We start from the raw sequence: 19,593 nt of genomic DNA, 5'->3' as shown, positions 1-19,593 counted from the left end.
TGCTGTTTGGTTTTTAATTATGATAGGGTTTTTAGGTTGTTGATTTTTTTTTTATATTAGATTTATGCCTGTATAATATTGTTTTTATCGTTGTTGTGAGCCGCCCTGAGTCTTCGGAGAGGGGCGGCATACAAATCTAATAAATTATTATTATTATTATTATTATTATTATTATTATTATTATTATTATTTATGTGTGGTATGTCTGTGTGTATGTCTGGTTTAATAATAGGGTTTTTAAATGTTTTTAAAATGTATTAGATTTGTCATGAATTGTTTAATTGTATGCTGTGAGCCGCCCCGAGTCTACGGAGAGGGGCGGCATACAAATCTAATGAATAAAATAAAAATAAATAAATTTGAATTTCAACAATATCATAAAGGCAAACATTGGTATATCAACAAAATTTTAAAATGAGGCTGAGAAATGAAACTGGTTCATTTTTTCTAAATTTTGAAATATTTAAAGATTTAAAACATACACACAAATGCACACATATAAGATACACACACAAATACACACACGTTTAGATTAGAAATAAATCCTAAAATATCAATTTTGTGAAAACACTATCTTAGAAGGCCCTCTAGTGACAATTTGAAAACTGTACTTATTTGAGAATGAACGTTAGTTAAGAAAAATATCCCAAGATAATAACTAAAATACACATTGCTCCTAATTGCAGTGCCCTTGTCATAAAGCACTGATTCCAAAAGGGCGAGGCCCCCACAGAGAAGGCTCTTCCCTTAGGTCCCGCCAAGCGACATTGTCTAGTTGACGGGACCTGGAGAGGACCGACTCTGTGGGACCTAACTGGTCGCTGAGATTCATACAGCAGAAGGTGGAAATTTACTCTGCAAGGGCCTAATAACAGTCACACAACAAGCTTTTGGGGATTCCAGCATCACTGTCCAAACTAATAAGCCTTTGATTAGTAAAAAAAAAACACAAAAAGGAAGCTGTGTGCTGGATAGTTCATGAGGATGCAGCAGGGGTATATATTACATATATAAAGAACGAAGGGGGTTAGAAAATGATTTTTAACTGTCTATAGTTTCTGTGTAAAGATTAACTTCAAGATGTTCAAAACCAATTATGAATACAGTGATACCTTGTCTTACAAACTTAATTGGTTCCGGGATGAGGTTCTTAAGGTGAAAAGTTTATAAGACGAAACAATGTTTCCCATAGAAATCAATGGAAAAGCGATTAATGCGTGCAAGCCCAAAATTCACCATTTTTGCCAGCCGAAGCACCCGTTTTTGTGCTGCTAGGATTCCCCTGAGGCTCCCCTCCATGGGAAACCCCACCTCTGGACTTCGGTGTTTTTGCAATGCTGCAGGGAAATCCCAGCAGGGGAATCCCAGCAGCGCAAAAATGAGCGCTTCGCTGGCAACGGAAGTCCGGAGGTGGGGTTTCCCAGTGAGGGGAGCATAAGTGAAATTGCAGCATCACAAAAACACGGAAGTCCTCAAAACCCCACCTCCGGACCTCTGTGTTTTTGCGATGCTGCAATTTCACTGAGGCTCCCCTCGCTGGGAAACCCCACCTCCAGACTTCCGTTGCCAGAGAAGCGCCCGTTTTTGCACTGCTGGGATTCCCCTGCTGGGATTCCCCTGCAGCACCACAAAAACACAGAGGTCCGGAGGTGGGGTTTCCCATGGAGGGGAGCCTCAGGGAAATCCCAGCAGTGCAACGGAGGTCCGGAGGCGGGGCATCTCAGCGGCGGTGGTGGGTTTGTAAGGTGAAAATAGTTTGTAAGAAGAGGCAAAAAAATCTTAAACCCCGGGTTTGTATCTCGAAAAGTTTGTATGATGAGGGGTTTGTAAGATGAGGTATCACTGTATATCAGCCTGCAGAGTTGAAATAGTTTTAGCTTTGTGTTTTTCCCCCAATGAACTGGTTGCAACTTGTTATTCTTTCACATTCTCCTCCAACAATGCTGGTTTTGAAAATATTGCAGGGATGTTGCTTCTAGATATTTTTACCTGCATAGTTTAGTACATAAGCTGAAATTGGAAATATGACTAGTATTTGAAGGGGTACAGTGGCGTCTGTGGAGTCCTATAGAATACAGCAAAGCTAACTTGAATAAAAGCCAATTATGGGACTCTAGGAAGTACATCGCTTATATTAGAAAACAGATTCCCCCAAAATCTGATAAATCAGTAAAGGACAAACCCTCCTTAATTACAGAACAGAAAATAGTAAAACAAAAGCCAGCCATATTTATAACTCTGATAAGAACATTTCATTTAGGTCTGTTTTCTCTCCTTCGAAATCCACTGTTTCCTCTCCTTTGATTCTAAATTGTAGTTTCTCCATTGAAAACAATTTTTCCTATGACCATATAGACCAAAAAATGGAATATTTCCACAGTCAATACTGCAAATAACTTAAAGAGCAACCGAGAAAACCAGGATATTCTTTCATATTGATACACAAATTGTTAAGGTGGATCACATGCCAACTTCGGGAATCTCTACCATGGCTTTAAGGAAAAGAGTACATTTGAAAATAATTCAAAGGCACAAAAGTTGTTCCTATGGTCTAGATCAGTGATTTTCAACCTTTTTTGAGCCGCGGCACATTTTTTACATTTACAAAATCCTGGGGCACACCACCAACCAAAATGACATTCCTTAAGGAGATGACCCTTCAGGAGGCCATATACAATATAGATAACATTGTGATGCATTGTGATGCATTGTAGATCACCCTCCGCGAGGGCCTCTTTTTTATTTTATTTATTTATTTTATTTATTTATTTATTTATTTATTTATTTTATTTTATTTTATTTTATTTTCTTACTTACTTACTTACTTACTTATTTACTTACTTACTTACTAGATTTGTATGCCGCCCGTCTCCGTAGACTTATAAAAAGAAAAAGGTCAAATATCTATATACACCATCAGGATAGACATAACCAGCTGAGGCTGAGGCTTCATCTAGTGGTGGCAACATTTACCTCCAGTCCTGACCAGGATTAGAAATCAGGACCATGGCAAGGAGTAGCAGCTTCAACGACTCGCCGCGGCCACACAATGACAAATGGCAGCCCGAGCAGGGACCTTCCTGAGTGTGGATGAGAGGCGGCCTGCTATTGGTTCATCGCTAATGGTCGGGATGAATCCTAGAAGGTGATTGGTCAGTGAGCGTTCCCTGTGCCTCCACTCTTCCTGTCGCTGATAGCTGGAGGGATTGTGAGGGGAATGTTTATGTTCGGATGGAGGCAGCTGGCGGGGGGCCGGATAAATTACTTCTGCGGGCCGTATCCGGCATGCGGGCCGTAGTTTGGGGACCCATGTTTAATTTCCCCATGGCACACCTGACCATGTCTCACGGCACACTGGTTGAAAAACCCTGGTTAAAAATTACTGGAATTTCAGATCGCAGAAATATCCTAAATGTTTGGGAGGCTTTCTCCTGGCAGACGTGCCCCAACCCATAGACAGAGGTGAGGACTGAAGGGAAGCCATTTTAAGTAAAGGAGAAATTTAGAATTCAATATTTAGAGCCTTCGTACCCGTTCTTGTAGAAGTTCCACAACTTGTTGGACACAGTCGTTGACATCACAGGAATCTGTTTTGAGCACCAACTCGGGAGCTTCGGGTTTTTCATACTCTGAATCAATGCCAGTAAAACCTGCAAGAAAAAACAAAACTTAACACACTTCCGTACTTCAGGTGAGTGACCTGCCCAGGGGCCTCACTCACATATTTTAGTTTAAAATAATAAGTGAACAACATGCTATACTTTGATTGCTTTGGCAAATGCTTTTTTAAAATTTTATTTTACACCTTGTATACAAAACTGGATCAGTATGTTTGCAATAGTACAATTTTATTTAATCCTTATTCATCCTGGCAAATAACCTACCTGAATATTTACTAATGTATACAAGTTTGAAGGTCAAAACAATCTAGGCAAATTAAAATGTCAAGTGATATCAGCAAAGATTTTAAAGAGAAAAAAAACCCCAAGCAAGCAAATGTTAATCATTAATGGACAAGAAAAGAAGTACAGTTATCCCTCGAGTATCGCGAGGGTTACGTTCCAAGCCCCCTCGCGATACTCGATTTTTCGCGATATAGTGGTGCGGAAGTAAAAACACCATCTGCGCATGCGCGCCCTTTTTCCATGGCCGTGCATGCGCAGATGGTGGAGTTTGCGTGGACGGCGGGGAAGACCCAGGGAAGGTTTCTTCGACTGCCCAGCAGCTGATCTGCTCGGCAGCGCGGCAGCAGCGAGGAGCCGAACATCGGGGTTTCCCCTTTGCGTGGGCGGCGGGGAAGACCCAGGGAAGGTTTCTTCGGCCGCCCAGCAGCTGATCTGCTCGGCAGCGCCACAGCAGCGAGGAGCCGAAGATCGGGGTTTCCCCGCCGCCCACGCAAAGGGGGAACCCCGATCTTCGGCTCCTCGCTGCTGCCGCGCTGCCGAGCAGATCAGCTGCTGGGCGGCCGAAGAAACCTTCCCTGGGTCTTCCCCGCCGCCCACGCAAAGGGGAAACCCCGATCTTCGGCTCCTCGCTGCTGCCCGCCCGCCGCTCGCCCGCCCGCCGCCCGCCGCTCGAGAGCAAGAGGGGGAGAGATAGAGAAAGAGAGAGAAGGAAAGAAAGAGATGAGAGAGGGAGGAAGAGAGTGTGAGAGAGGAAGAAGCAAGATAGAGAAAGAGAGAGAGAAAGAAAGATGAGAAAGGAAGAGAGTGACGTCATCGGGTGGGGAAAATTGCGATATAGCGTTTCGCGAAGATCGAGATCGCGAAAATCGAGGGATCACTGTAATTAAAATTTTTACCTATATTGATTTATTCTGCAATGGCTTAACCCCAGTTATTTTTTCAATTATGAAAGCTTAGAAGGGTCACATTGTTCTGTCTCAGGCAAAGGGTTTGATTTGCAAAGCCAGATAATTATAAAGAATCACAATTCGTATATACAATTAATAGCATTTAGCATTTAGATTTATATACCACTTCATAGTGCTTTTACAGACCTCTCTAAGTAGTTTACACAATCACCATATCGCCCCCAACAATCTGGGTCCTCATTTGACCCACCTTGGAAGGATGGAAGGCTGAGTCAACCTTGAGCCGGTGGTGAGATTTGAACTGCTGAACTACAGCTAGTAGTTACCGGAAGTAGCCTGCAGTGCTGCACTCTAACCACTGTGCCATCCCAGATCTGAACTTTATGAACATTAGTATCATCTACAGAAAGACATCTATTATAATTCAGCTTGATTCATTACTCCAATGATTAATGAGATAATATACATCTAATGATCTACCTTAGTGAAATGTCATTTAGAGATCATTTTTATCTGCATCTGCAGACAGGCCCAAATAAATCTTTACAAAAAACAAAAACAAATGCTTCTAAGCCATCAGAGCAAATGATATAAACCTTCTTCTCTAGCTTTAAGAACTATGAATTGATATGAACAGTGCAGTCAGGCGGTAAGGAAAGCAAGTAGGATGCTTGGTTGCATAGCTAGAGGTATAACAAGCAGGAAGAGGGAGATTATGATCCCGCTATATAGAGCGCTGGTGAGACCACATTGGGAATACTGTGTTCAGTTCTGGAGACCTCACCTACAAAAAGATATTGACAAAATTGAACGGGTCCAAAGACGGGCTACAAGAATGGTGGAAGGTCTTAAGCATAAAACGTATCAGGAAAGACTTCATGAACTCAATCTGTATAGTCTGGAGGACAGAAGGAAAAGGGGGGACATGATCGAAACATTTAAATATGTTAAAGGGTTAAATAAGGTCCAGGAGGGAAGTGTTTTTAATAGGAAAGTGAACACAAGAACAAGGGGACACAATCTGAAGTTAGTTGGGGGAAAGATCAAAAGCAACATGAGAAAATATTATTTTACTGAAAGAATAGTAGATCCTTGGAACAAACTTCCAGCAGACGTGGCTGGTAAATCCATGGTAACTGAATTTAAACATGCCTGGGATAAACATATATCCATCCTAAGATAAAATACAGAAAATAGTATAAGGGCAGACTAGATGGATCATGAGGTCTTTTTCTGCCGTCAGTCTTCTATGTTTCTATATAGCACCTAAATACATTTAGTGGTGGCTAACATATTACATTGTAGTTTGCCTTGTTTTATTGAAGAAAGCATGTTAGTTAAGTTGGAAATGTTGGTCTACAAATCATAATGATTAGATTTAAGCATCATTTTAAGCCAAGAGTTACAGAATGAAACAGGAACTGAACAACAGTCTCTCAGCTCTGTGTCATAAAATATAAAATAAATTAAATATAAAAGAGGGAAACAACATATCAGCCTAAGTATTATAGAAACAAGTGGTAAAATGCTCACCTTTAATTTCACCAGCACGAGCTTTTTTATAGAGGCCTTTTGCATCCCTCTGTTCACAAACATATAAAGGAGCATCCACAAATACTTCAAAGAAAGGAAGGCTTGCTACTTCATGAATTTGTCTTGCATTGTTGCGGTCCTAAGAACAACAAAGAAAAAAAATACTGTAACAAAACTTTTTATTACAATATATCTAGCCACAGCTCCATTGAGGAATCCTCAATCTGACTATTGCATTGGCAGTTCTGTGTTAGCAAAAACTTCAGAAGAGAAGGATTTAGGGGTAGTGATTTCTGACAGTCTCAAAATGGGTGAGCAGTGTGGTCGGGCGGTAGGAAAAGCAAGTAGGATGCTTGGCTGCATAGCTAGAGGTATAACAAGCAGGAAGAGGGAGATTGTGATCCCCTTATATAGAGCGCTGGTGAGACCACATTTGGAGTACTGTGTTCAGTTCTGGAGACCTCACCTACAAAAACATAGAAACATAGAAACATAGAAGACTGACGGCAGAAAAAGACCCCATGGTCCATCTAGTCTGCCCTTTTACTATTTCCTGTATTTTATCTTACAATGGATATATGTTTATCCCAGGCATGTTTAAATTCGGTTACTGTGGATTTACCAACCACGTCTGCTGGAAGTTTGTTCCAAGGATCTACTACTCTTTCAGTAAAATAATACTTTCTCATGTTGCCTTTGATCTTTCCCCCAACTAACTTCAGATTGTGTCCCCTTGTTCTTGTGTTCACTTTCCTGTTAAAAACACTTCCCTCCTGAACCCTATTTAACCCTTTAACATATTTAAATGTTTCGATCATGTCCCCCCTTTTCCTTCTGTCTTCCAGACTATACAGATTGAGTCCATGAAGTCTTTCCTGATACGTTTTATGCTTAAGACCTTCCACCATTCTTGTAGCCCGTCTTTGGACCCGTTCAGTTTTGTCAATATCTTTTTGTAGGTGAGGTCTCCAGAACTGAACACAGTACTCCAAATGTGGTCTCACCAGCGCTCTATATAAGGGGATCACAATCTCCCTCTTCCTGCTTGTTATACCTCTAGCTATGCAGCCAAGCATCCTACTTGCCTTTCCTACCGCCCGACCACACTGCTCACCCATTTTGAGACTGTCAGAAATCACTACCCCTAAATCCTTCTCTTCTGAAGTTTTTGCTAACACAGAACTGCCAATGCAAAAGATATTGACAAAATTGAACGGGTCCAAAGACGGGCTACAAGAATGGTGGAAGGTCTTACGCATAAAACGTATCAGGAAAGACTTAATGAACTCAATCTGTATAGTCTGGAGGACAGAAGGAAAAGGGGGGACATGATCGAAACCTTTAAATATGTTAAAGGGTTAAATAAGGTCCAGGGGGGAAGTGTTTTTAATAGGAAAGTGAACACAAGAACAAGGAGACACAATCTGAAGTTAGTTGGGGGAAAGATCAAAAGCAACGTGAGGAAATATTATTCTATACTGGGGGAGCCTTCAGTCTCGCAAGGGTGTATAGTTTAAATACGGCTTTTATGCCATATTTTTTTTTCAGAGCTGATTATAAGATGCATAGCTATATAGCTACACAAAAGTTTTAAATTAAAAAAATGAAAATAAAGTAATGCTGTAATTAAAACCTATCCATTCTAAAACATGCAAGAGATTCCGCATTAAATTTAACTTGATTCTATTGTCCCTTTTCAAAAATGATCGTATCCTAGAAACTATCAATGGTAAAATGAAAATATGCTCACCTGGGCATAAGGAGAAATAAAACTAGTAATGCACACCAAGCCAGCATCGGCAAATAATTTAGCAACCTCAGCAATCCGACGTACATTTTCTTCTCTATCTTCTGGTGAAAAACCTAGATTCTTATTGAGGCCTTGTCTGATGTTGTCACCATCTAAAGTATAGCATGGAATGCCATGGCATACTAGATATTCTTCAAGTGCCATACTAACAGTGGTCTTTCCAGCTCCAGATAGTCCTATATAGTTTTTAAACACGCAAAGTATTAATTTGTTTCACCTATGCAGACAACTATTTTTACAAGAATAAGTTCCAGTGTTCAAAAAAATGGAAAGACTGTAATTTATGGCTCCTGAAAATCAAATCAAATCAAATCAAATCAAAATGAATAAATAAATAAATAAATAAATAAATACATACATAAATAAATAAATAAATAAAGTGATTTTATTTTGCCAGTAGGCAAAAACGTACCATACAATAAAGATTTTTTAAAGTGTGTGTGTTGTGTGTGTTTGTTTGTGTGTGTGTGTGTGTGTGTGTGTGTGTTGCAACTGAATGAGTTCACCAATTTCAGGAATGAAGACCACAAAGGGATGGAGCAACATAGGTTTAATGGTGCACACAGATTCAGAATACTCTCATGACAAAGTCTGAAAGTTAGGTTACACCCAACACAGTAGTCTTATACCTTACATAATGCTAGGATGGCCAAGGTGTGTCATCAATCTGCCAATAACAAATTATAATTGATAACATGTCCTTATAAATAAAAAGGAGAAGTATGAAAACAAATAATGTCCTTAATAGGAAAATATACCTTAGTCAACCTCCATGACATATGTTCCTAACACTTGTTAAATTATTAACCTGTACATACTGCTACTGATGTTGAGAGGAAAATGAAAAAGGTTAAAATAAACATGTTCATTTGGCAGCAGTTTTATACCTGTTAGCCATACTGTGCACCCCCGAAATCCACTTCTGGTCCCCACCACCTGTCCCCTCTTATTTCTGCTAACATGGTGGGCTTGATAGGTGACATTGGTAGCTCTCTGCATCCCCTGAAATAAGGTAAAATTACAGCATGTAAGTGATACTGTTCGTTACACATCCATCAATGCCTACGAATATAAAATAGGAGAACATACATGAACAATTATTATGGGAATATTAGTAGTGTTCTGGTTAGCTCTGGCCCAGCTCCTGCCCCAAGGACTGTGGATGTGGGGGAGACATCTACATGCTGCAGGCCTGTTTTGCCCCCGGTGGAATCTGCTGATGAAGGCTCCTCTGACCAAGAAGACATGAGTGACAGGGAGGAGGAGAGTGGGGCAGACAGCTCAGAAGGAGATCAATTATCTAGCTCCTCCTTGGATTCAGAACAAGAGTTAATGATACAGCCACGCATGCGGAGAGCGATGCCTAGGCAACAAAAACTGAGAGATTATTATCAAAGAAAATGAGGCCACCTGTGGTTGGGTGGGGCTGTGGTAATTAGTGAGGCTGCTATAAATAGCAGTCTGTGGGTTTGGCCATTGTGGAGGATTATCTGATCGTTGTGTTTCGTGACTGCTTTACTGACTTTGACTTTTTGTGTGCTGATTTTTCCCGGCTTTGAAACTAAACCAGAGCAAAGTGTGTTTCACTTTGTGAAAGAAGAAGGACTGTGAATGGCCTCACAGCTGCAAGCTGAGTATCACAGAACTGATAAGGGACTTGTACAAATTACCAGTTTGTTTGGAGACGAGTGCTCTTTGCTATACCAAAAGAGGGCTTGGTTTAAGTGAATTTTCATTAGAAAGAACATTGTTTTGAATTTTCAAACGTGTGTGTGTGTGTGTGTCTGAAATTGTATCTGTGAATTTTGGGGAGGATTCTACAGAACAAAACCATGATCCCAGAACTCACAAAAATGCTGACCATCGCCAACAAGACTAAAACAAGATAGAATACAGGAAAACAAAACTCTAAACCCAACTGCTCAAACTAAAACCCAGAACCAAAGAGATACTTGAACTGAAATGGGTTGTCAACATCCAACTGCACATTATGCTCCGTAGAACACAGTGTCCTACAGAAGCGCCTCAACTCATATAACATAGATGGTAATAATCAGTTAGAATTCTTTGCAGCTTTGGACGCAGCATTTAAAATCACAGAATTTTATATTGTCACGGTGACAATACAAAAAGTTTCCTGGCCGAATTAAAATCTGAACCTTTGCCTTCCCAGAAATATTTTGTCATTCAAATCATCACACCAAATGTTATCTGCAAAACATAAATATCTAGAAAATCATGTCTCTGTATTCCTGAACTGTTCATAAAAAGCAGGGTATAATACTAGTAAGACAAGCTCAATTAACATTGTTTTATACAATATTTATTTATTTTTATTTATTTATTTATTGGATTTCTATGCAAGAAAAAGAAAAAGATACAAAAATTAAGGCAATACGTTTTGGTTTCAGCTGGTCGAAAGAGATTTTAATGTACAGATTCTTACAAACAGAAGGATCAGAATTATTTTAAAAACGATTCAGTGGAATTACTGGGGAATATTAAGATGTTATTTTTCAATATTAATGGTATCTCCATTGGAACACATTAAGATGAAGTTGCTAAAACATATAGATCAGCAGTTCTACAGCCTCAGATTTCAAAACAAAACGTATCCCAAGTCAAAATAAAACTTGGAACAAAGATTCCTTTTCATAATAAAGAAAATGGAGGGAATCCAGAATACTGTTCGCAATGCCTATTTCCACCTTCATAAAACATCTATAAAGCACACCCAGGAGAAAAAAAAACAAGCAATCAGCTGAATACTGATCAGCTGTTCCAAAAATAGATTTTCCTCAAAAGTTATTTAATTCTATAGAACTCCTGTCTACTCATTCAGGATCAAGCCAAAAAGTCACAAGCTGTCAAACAACTTGGCTTAGTTCAGCACTGTGTTCCATTATAATCTAAATAGTGTTCCAATGAAGTCACCATTAATACTGAAAAATAGCATCTTCAGTAATTCAGTAATTCAGTGTTGGTCATGACCTTTAAAGCCCTACATGGCATGGGACCAGATTACCTCCGGAACCGCCTGCTACCGCACGAATTCCAGCGACCGATAAGGTTCCACAGAGTTGGCCTTTTCCAGGTCCTGTCGAATAAACAATGTCATTTGGCGGGCCCCAGGGGAAGAGCCTTCTCTGTGGCGGCCCCGGCCCTCTGGAACCAACTCCCCCCGGAGATTAGAACTGCCCCCACCCTCCCTGTCTTTCGTAAATTACTCAAGACTCATTTATGCCGCCAGGCATGGGGGAGTTGAGATATTCCTTCCCCCTAGGCCATTACAAGTTATGCATGGTATGTTTGTGTGTATGTTTGGTTTTATTATAAGGGTTTTTAGTTGTTTTATTAATTGGATTTCTACATGCTGTTTTTATCATTGTTGTTAGCCGCCCAGAGTCTGCGGAGAGGGGCGGCATACAAATCCAATAAATGAATGAATGAATGAATGAATGAATGAATGAATGAATGAATGAATGAATAAATTGATGAGAAAAGGGAATCAACCTGCATTTCAATAGCTTCGGTGGTTTTTTCCCCCTTGCAGTCTCACATTTATATGTAGCTTCTGTTAGAAAGCAACCTCATAGATTTATTAATAAATTAATAAATAAATTAATCAGTGTGTTTTTGACTCACTACTTAACTGGGTTCAAAAAGTTTCACAACTTTTAATCATCATTCTACTTCAACTGTTCATCAGCTACCCAGAGCAAATCAAAAATACTTGGTTAACAGTGTAAGCTTGTTAATCAAAAGGCCACCAATCTAGCCACTCCTCATAATGGATAAAAATGTTCTAGTCCAGTTCAATATCCATGCAGATGATTTGAAGTACCAATAATAATAATAATAATAATAATAATAATAATAATAATAATAATAATAATTTATTGGATTTGTATTCCGCCCCTCTCCGCAGACTTGGTGCGGCTAACAACAATAATAAACACAACATGTACAATCCAATAATAAAAAATAACTAAAAACCCCTATTATAAAACCAACCATACACACAAACATACCATGCATAACTTGTAATGGCCTAGGGGGAAGAGCTATCTCAACTCCCCCATGCCTGGCGGTATAAATGTATAAGAGGGTGGCTTTTTGCAGAATATTTAATATTTTCCAGATTATGGGATACATATACTCTTAGAATTTCTAAATGGTCTATCCAAATGCATATCCATATGATGGCTGGGGAATTCTGGGAGTTGAAGTCCAAATATCTTCAAGTTGCCAAGGTTGGGAAACACTGCTCTATACCCTCCATTGTGTATTATTGTGTTTCGGACAAAACAAACAAACAAATAAATAAAATAAATTGGGTGAGGTCAACAATGGACAACCTAAGGGAAAAGTTTTGGGGGTTTGGTGATGAAACCACACAGTCAGGTAGTGAGTTCCAGGCATAAACCACTCTGTTGCTAAAGTCGTATTTTCTACAGTCAGGTTTGCTCAAACCTAACCTCAAATACAGTGCTCTCATTCAATGAACAGCTCCACAAAAGCCTCTCAGTCTCCCAAGATTTATATGAATAGCCACATTGTATACCCGCGATTTCAGCCTCCACCACCCCCTTCTGCCTCCACTGAAATAAAGTGATACTGAAAGGGTGTCGATTCGGCATTTCCTCCGATTTCTCCATTTATTTATTTTTGACCACTCGGCATTTTGAAAGGAGCAAACGCCCGATCCTCCCTCATTCGTTGAAACCGGATCCTCCATCACAAAACCATGCGAGTGACAGTGACACGTAGGAGAACCGAGAGGATTCCTTCCCTATTTTGTTTTGACCTTTCTTGAAAGCCTGCATCAATCAACCAACCAACCAACCAACAGGCAGCTACTCAATGGTTATTCTCCTACCTAAGCGAGATGATTTCTTCCCTCTTTCATGTTCTGCCCCTTCTTGAAAACATGCATAAATAAATAAACAAACAAACAAACTAAAAAACAGGCAGCTACTCAATCTTCTACCTAAGCGAGAGGATTCCTTCCCTCTTTTGTTTTGCCCCTTCTTGAAAACATGCATAAATAAGTCAATCAATCAATCAATCAATTTATTAAGATTTTTACTAATATTGATTGTTTCTTCATTGCTTATTTGACCCCTATGACAATCGTTAAGTGTTGTACCACATGATTCTTGACAAATGTATCTTTTTTCTTCTATGTACGCTGAGAGCATCTGCACCAAGACAAATCCCTTGTGTGTCCAATCACACTTGGCCAATAAAAATTCTATTCTATTCTAAATAAACAAATCAATAAACAAACAAACAAACAAACAAACAGGGAGCTACTCAATGGATACAGCTGTTTTCCTAGCTAAGCTAAAGGATTCCTTCCCTCTTTTGTGTTTTGTCCCTTCTTGAAAGTATGCATAAATAACTCAATCAATCAATCAATCAATCAATCAATAAACAAACAAACAAACAAACAAACAGGCAGCTACTCAATGGATACAGTTGTTTTCCTACCTAAGCTAGAGGATTCCTCCCCTCTTTTGTGTTTTGCCCCTTCTTGAAAGTATGCATAAATAAGTCAATCAATCAATAAACAAATCAATAAACAAACAAACAAACAGGCAGCTACTCAATGGATGCAGTTATTCTGCTACCAAAACTAGAGGATCCCTTCCTTTTTTTTGCCCCTTCTTGAAAGTATGCATAAATAAGTCAATGAATCAATCAATAAACAAACAAACCAACCAACAGGCAGCTACTCAATGGATACAGCTGTTTTCCTACCTAAGCTAGAGGATTCCTCCCCTCTTTTGTGTTCTGTCCCTTCTTGAAAGCATGCATAAATAACTAAGTAAATCAATTAATCTATCAATGAATAAACAGCTACTCAATAACTCAGTTATTCTGCTACCAAAACTAGAGTATCCTTCTTGAAAGCATGCATGCATCAATCAATCAATCAATCAACAAGCAGGCAGCTACTCAATGGATGCAGCTGTTCTCCTACCTAAGCGAGGGGATTCCTCTCCTCGTTTGTGTTGTGCACCACAAACAACCGGGGAGCTTACTCAATGGACGCACCAGCTGTTCTACCTACCTAAGCGGCGGAGCCTTTGCAAGCAGAATTATTCGCACCTTCCACGCAGGAGCTGCCGTCTTCCCTTTCCAACCCTGCCCCACGGAAAACGCATCTTATTGGGCGGGGGGAGAGACGCAGCTTCCCCGTTTTCGACAAGCGGGGGGCTTCCATGGTACCCCCCCTCCCCGGTTTCCCCATCCAACCTACCCAGTTTTGCACTTTGTTGCTCAGCTTGACTTTTTTGCACTGCCTGCTGGGCAAATCCATTCGCGGGCGGGCGCGATAAGGGGGAAATTAAATTAAAAAAAAAAAAGCAGGAGGCAGAGGCGACGGGAAGGGATGCCGAGAGGGCAAAAAATTTAAAGGAGGGCGGGGACTTGAAACAGGAGAAAAGCGAGGAGGGAGGTTAAAGGGTTGAGAGATGCCGGCTTGGACACTTCCGAGGATCCTTCCCAGGTTGGACTTGGAGAGATGCGGAGAGAGGGAGGGAGGGGTTGCGAGTGGGTGGGGCAGGCGCCGAGGCCCGGGACCGAGGCTGCGCGCGCACCCACCGTTTCCGTCGGCTTCTCCTGCGCAGCCCGAAAGACGGGAGGGGAGGGTGTTTAGAGGTGGCCTAAGCCGGCTTTCCGCCGACTCTACTGTAGACGGGGAAACGGCGTCTTCCGATTTAGAGAAGACTTCCGGTTTGCCGCTCTAGCCCGCGCAGGGTTCATCTCGTTGGTTGGGAAGATGGCCTTGGCGGAGAAGGGGAGGGGGTCCCCCGTGGAGGATCGGCTGCTGCAGCGTGGTTCCTTTTCCCTTTTTTAAGTTAATATGATAGTTAAGTTACCCTTCAGGAATATGTTTGTTTTTCTTTCCAGGAGTCTAAATGGAGACCCTGAGATCCTCCCAAGGCTGGAGTTGTAGTTCAATACATCTAGATAAGTGAGCCACGAGCTCCATGCTTATAGCAATAGCATTGATTGATTGATTGATTGATTGATTGATTGATTGATTGGATTTATATGCCACCCCTCTCCGAGGACTGGAGCGGCTTACAACATATAAAAAGAAACAATAGTATACAATAGACCAGAGGTAGGCAAAGTTGGTTTTTTATGACTTGTGGACTTCAACTCCCAGAATTAACCTGATCCTACGCAGCTTCTGCTCTGGCAATCTCACGCTACTCACCAGAGCCTACAAAACTTTTGCCAGACCCATCCTTGAATACAGTTGATCTGTCTGGAACCCATACCACATCTCGGACATCAACACCCTTGAAAATGTCCAAAGATACTTCACCAGAAGAGTCCTTCACTCCTCCACTCGAAACAGAATACCCTACGAAAACAGACTATCAATCCTAGGTCTAGAAAGCTTAGAACTACGTCGCCTAAAACACGATTTAAGTATTGCCCACAAGATCATATGCTGCAATGCCCTACCTGTCAATGACTACTTCAGCCTCAACCGCAACAACACAAGAGCACATAACAGATTCAAACTTAATATTAACCGCTCCAAATTGACTGTAAAAAATATGACTTAAACAATCGAGTTGTCGAAGCGTGGAACTCATTACCGGACTCAGTAGTGTCAACCCCTAACCCCCAACATTTCTCCCTTAGACTATCCACAATTGACCTCTCCAAGTTCCTAAGAGGTCAGTAAGGGGCGTGCATAAGTGCACTAGTGTGCCTTTCGTCCCCTGTCCAATTGACTTTCCTTTATCTCATATATCATACATATTTTCTTTCATATATCTTCTCTATTTTTATATATTTTCTTTATATATATTACTTCATGTCTATTCTCTTCTTTATGTACTGTGTATTGGACAAAATAAATAAATAAATTTAAATAAATTTAAAAAATATAAAATCTGCCTGGCTTCACCAAGCAAATACACACAAAAACAAAGTACTGGTCAATGACTGAGCTTGCAATTCATAAAAAAAAGCCATATTATTGTTTGCTAGGTTTGATTTAGGATGCAGTATCTTATCCACTCTGTCTTGTAGAACATGATTTATTGTTCTGCGAGGATTTATCCAATTAAGTTAATTGAGTAAATCAAAACTAAATCATGTTTTCGATAGGCAGGGGGGTTCAGACTTCATCTAGATTCCTCCATTCCACTTTGCTGTCTCTCCGTGTCCTTCCACAGAAATAATGTGCTGCTTCTACTGCAGCATCCAAAAGACAATCTGTTTTCTTTTACTTAAAGAAAAACCATTGCGGTCTTAAACCGCAGTGAATTGTTTATACTTTTTCTTCCAGATTACAGTGTTCCCTCGATTTTTGCAGGGGATGCGTTCCGAGACCACCCGCGAAAGTCGAATTTCCGCGAAGTAGAGATGTGGAAGTAAATATACTATTTTTGGCTATGAACAGTATCACAAGCCTTCTCTTAACACTTTAAACCCCTAAATTACAATTTCCCATTCCCTTAGCAACCATTTAGATTATTACTCACCATGTTTATTTATTTAAAAAAAAAATTAAAAAAAATTATTAAAGGTGGATAAAAGTTTGGTGATGACATATGACGTCATCGGGTGATTAAAAAACGTAGTATAGGGGGGGAAATTGCGAAGTATTTTTTAATTAATATTTTTGAAAAACCGTGGTATGGACTTTTCGCGAAGTTCGAACCCGCGAAAATCGAGGGAACACTGTAATTTATTTCTTAAGCAGGTAAGTAAAACTATGTGTAGATTATATAGGAGCAGGCAAGGGTTGCTTCTTTCTAGCGCTCCCGGAGACCGGTGTGGGTACGCAGACAACAGGCAGGCGCACACCCATTAGTGCAAGATTCGGCTTCTGCGCATGCACCGGGAGCGAAATCTTGCAATTCAAAGTGTTGGTCGTGACCTATAAAGTCCTACATGGCTTAGGACCAGGTTATTTATGGGATCGTCTCCAGCCTCATATATCCAAGCAACCGGTCAGAGCCCACAGAGTCGGCCTTCTCCAGGTCCCGTCAATCAAGCATGCCTGGGATAAACATATATCCATCCTAAGATAAAATACTGGAAATAGTAAAAGGGCCGACTAATAATAATTTAATTTAATAATAATAATTTATTATATTTGTATGCCGCCCCTCTCTGGAGACTAGGCTAGATGGACCATGAGGTCTTTTTCTGCCGTCAATCTTCTATGTTTCTATGTAAGCAGTGCCGTCTAGCAGGCCCTAGGGGAAGGGCCTTCTCTGTGGCAGCTCCGTCCCTCTGGAACCAACTCCCCCCCAGAAATTTGTATCACTCCCACTCTCCTGGCCTTCTGGGAGGTTTTAAAAACTCACCTTTGCCGGCAGGCTTGGGGTTGTTGAGTTCCATCATTTGCTCCAGCTGATTGAGATGTGAATGAATGTGATTTCATGATTTTATGACCTGGGTTTTATTATTATTATTATTATTATTATTATTATTATTATCATCATCATCATCATCATCATCATTATTATTATTATTATTTATTGGATTTGTATGCCGCCCCTCTCCGCAGACTTTTAGATTGGTTTTAAATTTTATAACTTTTTATAATTGGGCTTCAGAATTGTTGTTTTGTATTATTTATGTGAGCCAGCCTGAGTCTTCGGAGAAGGGCGGCATATGTACTGTAAGTCCAATTAATAAATACTGTAGAAGAAATACAGAAATAATCTTGTAGTTCTGGGTTTTGGCCACCAGAGGCCTCAGTAAAGACAGCTTCTTGCTTTCCCTTTAACCATAAGTGAATTAGGAAGTAAGCCTGAATTTTCAAAGCATTTGTCTTCCTGCTTTCATCAAACCACGATTTCAGATGTATTAGATTATCGTTCCCTTCTCCAATCCAATGTAAATTCATTAAGCTTCAGAGAGCAGGAAGAATAATACATTCCTTCTAACATTCGATGCTTTCAAATCAGCCTTTAATTGTATCTCATTCATAACATTGTATTAGTTTTCCATGAAACTAGGGAAAACAGCTGTGTCATTCTTGCATCAGTGTATACAACTGAGCAGATTTAGCAGAAAAGAGAAGGAACGGAAAATCCAAAGAGGCGTCATCAAAAATGTTTAAACTTTAAAATAATTGCAAAATTGGGCATTTTGTAAGAGGGCAGATTAATATTTTATTTTATTTATTTATGTTGTCCAATACACAAAGAGGGTTTTAGTGGGTATATATCTATATACACATAGTAAAATACATGATGAAGGTTATAGAGGAGATACTCATAGTAAAATATATCTAAGAAAGAATAGAAAAGAAGATATAGGAATAGAACATATCAATGAAAGAATAGAAGAAGAGATATAGGAATAGAAGAAAGGTATAGGAGATATAGGAGAGCAATAGGACAGGGGACGGAAGGCACTCTAGTCCACTTGCCCCTTACTGACCTCTTAGGAATCTGGAGAGGTCAACCGTAGATAATCTAAGGGTAAAGTGTTGGGGGTTTGGGGATGACACTATGGAGTCCGGTAATGAGTTCCACGCTTCGACAACTCGGTTACTGAAGTCATATTTTTTACAGTCAAGTTTGGAGCGGTTAATATTAAGTTTAAATCTGTTGTGTGCTCTTGTGTTGTTGTGGTTGAAGCTGAAGTAGTCGCCGACAGGCAGGACGTTACAGCATATGATCTTGTGGGCAATACTTAGATCTTGTTTAAAGCCTCTTAGTTCTAGGCTTTCTAGGCCCAGGATTGAAAGTCTAGTCTCAAAGGGTATTCTATTTCGAGTGGAGGAGTGAAGGGCTCTTCTGGTGAAATATCTTTGGACATTTTCAAGGGTGTTAATGTCTGAGATGCGATATGGGTTCCAAACAGATGAGCTGTATTCAAGGATGGGTCTGGCGAAAGTTTTGTAAGCTCTGGTAAGTAGTGTGAGATTGTCAGAGCAGAAGCTAAGTAGGATTAGGTTTGCAACTCTTGAAGCCTTCTTGGCTATATTGTTGCAGTGGGCTTTGGCACTTAAATCTTTTGTTATTAGTATACCAAGGTCTTTAACCAAGTGGGGATTATCTGTGATAATTTGATTATTCAGTTCGTATTTGGATGACAGATTTATGTAACATAGTGCAGTACAGGTAATCCTCAACTAATGACAATTAGGACCAGGGAGTATGAGATTTCACATTGACCAGCTGGGATGCTATAATGTATTGTGCAAATATAAATATCCTTTCCCACAATGATATTTTCCAAAGAATTGGACTTTAACTCCATAATACAAAGCTAGGCTGCTTTATCAAAACCTTCTCACAATTTAGTCTTATGTCTGAGGAACAGAAAGATTTCTTTTCAATGATTTTTCATTGATCTCATGATCTTAACTCTATATTCTCTATGTTAATTAATTTTCTTATCTATAATATATCAAATACTTAATCTAAAAATAAAATATAAC

The 19,593-nt window shown here is 40.0% G+C and overlaps 1 protein-coding gene across 3 annotated transcripts in view; it reads right to left on the bottom strand.

The window, feature by feature from the left end:
- Positions 1-14,918, bottom strand: part of PAPSS1 (3'-phosphoadenosine 5'-phosphosulfate synthase 1) — a 48,444-nt gene extending 33,526 nt beyond the window's left edge. The window contains exons 1-5 of one of the 3 annotated variants that reach the window (XM_070757899.1): positions 14,422-14,918; positions 9,044-9,158; positions 8,097-8,332; positions 6,347-6,485; positions 3,532-3,650 (exon numbers count right to left, since the gene is read on the bottom strand). In XM_070757899.1, coding sequence (XP_070614000.1) covers positions 3,532-3,650; positions 6,347-6,485; positions 8,097-8,332; positions 9,044-9,158; positions 14,422-14,481 — 669 coding nt within the window. In that variant the 5' untranslated portion in view covers positions 14,482-14,918. Of the gene's footprint in view, positions 1-3,531; positions 3,651-6,346; positions 6,486-8,096; positions 8,333-9,043; positions 9,159-11,181; positions 11,255-14,421 lie in introns of those variants that run through there. The other 2 variants (XM_070757900.1, XM_070757901.1) reach the window with 2 other exon arrangements.
- Between the last annotated feature and the right edge of the window lie 4,675 nt (positions 14,919-19,593).

This window comes from Erythrolamprus reginae, chromosome 7, assembly GCF_031021105.1.
Source record: "Erythrolamprus reginae isolate rEryReg1 chromosome 7, rEryReg1.hap1, whole genome shotgun sequence".
In the NCBI taxonomy this organism is placed as follows: domain Eukaryota; kingdom Metazoa; phylum Chordata; class Lepidosauria; order Squamata; family Dipsadidae; genus Erythrolamprus; species Erythrolamprus reginae.
This window is presented reverse-complemented; position numbering and strand designations above follow the sequence as displayed.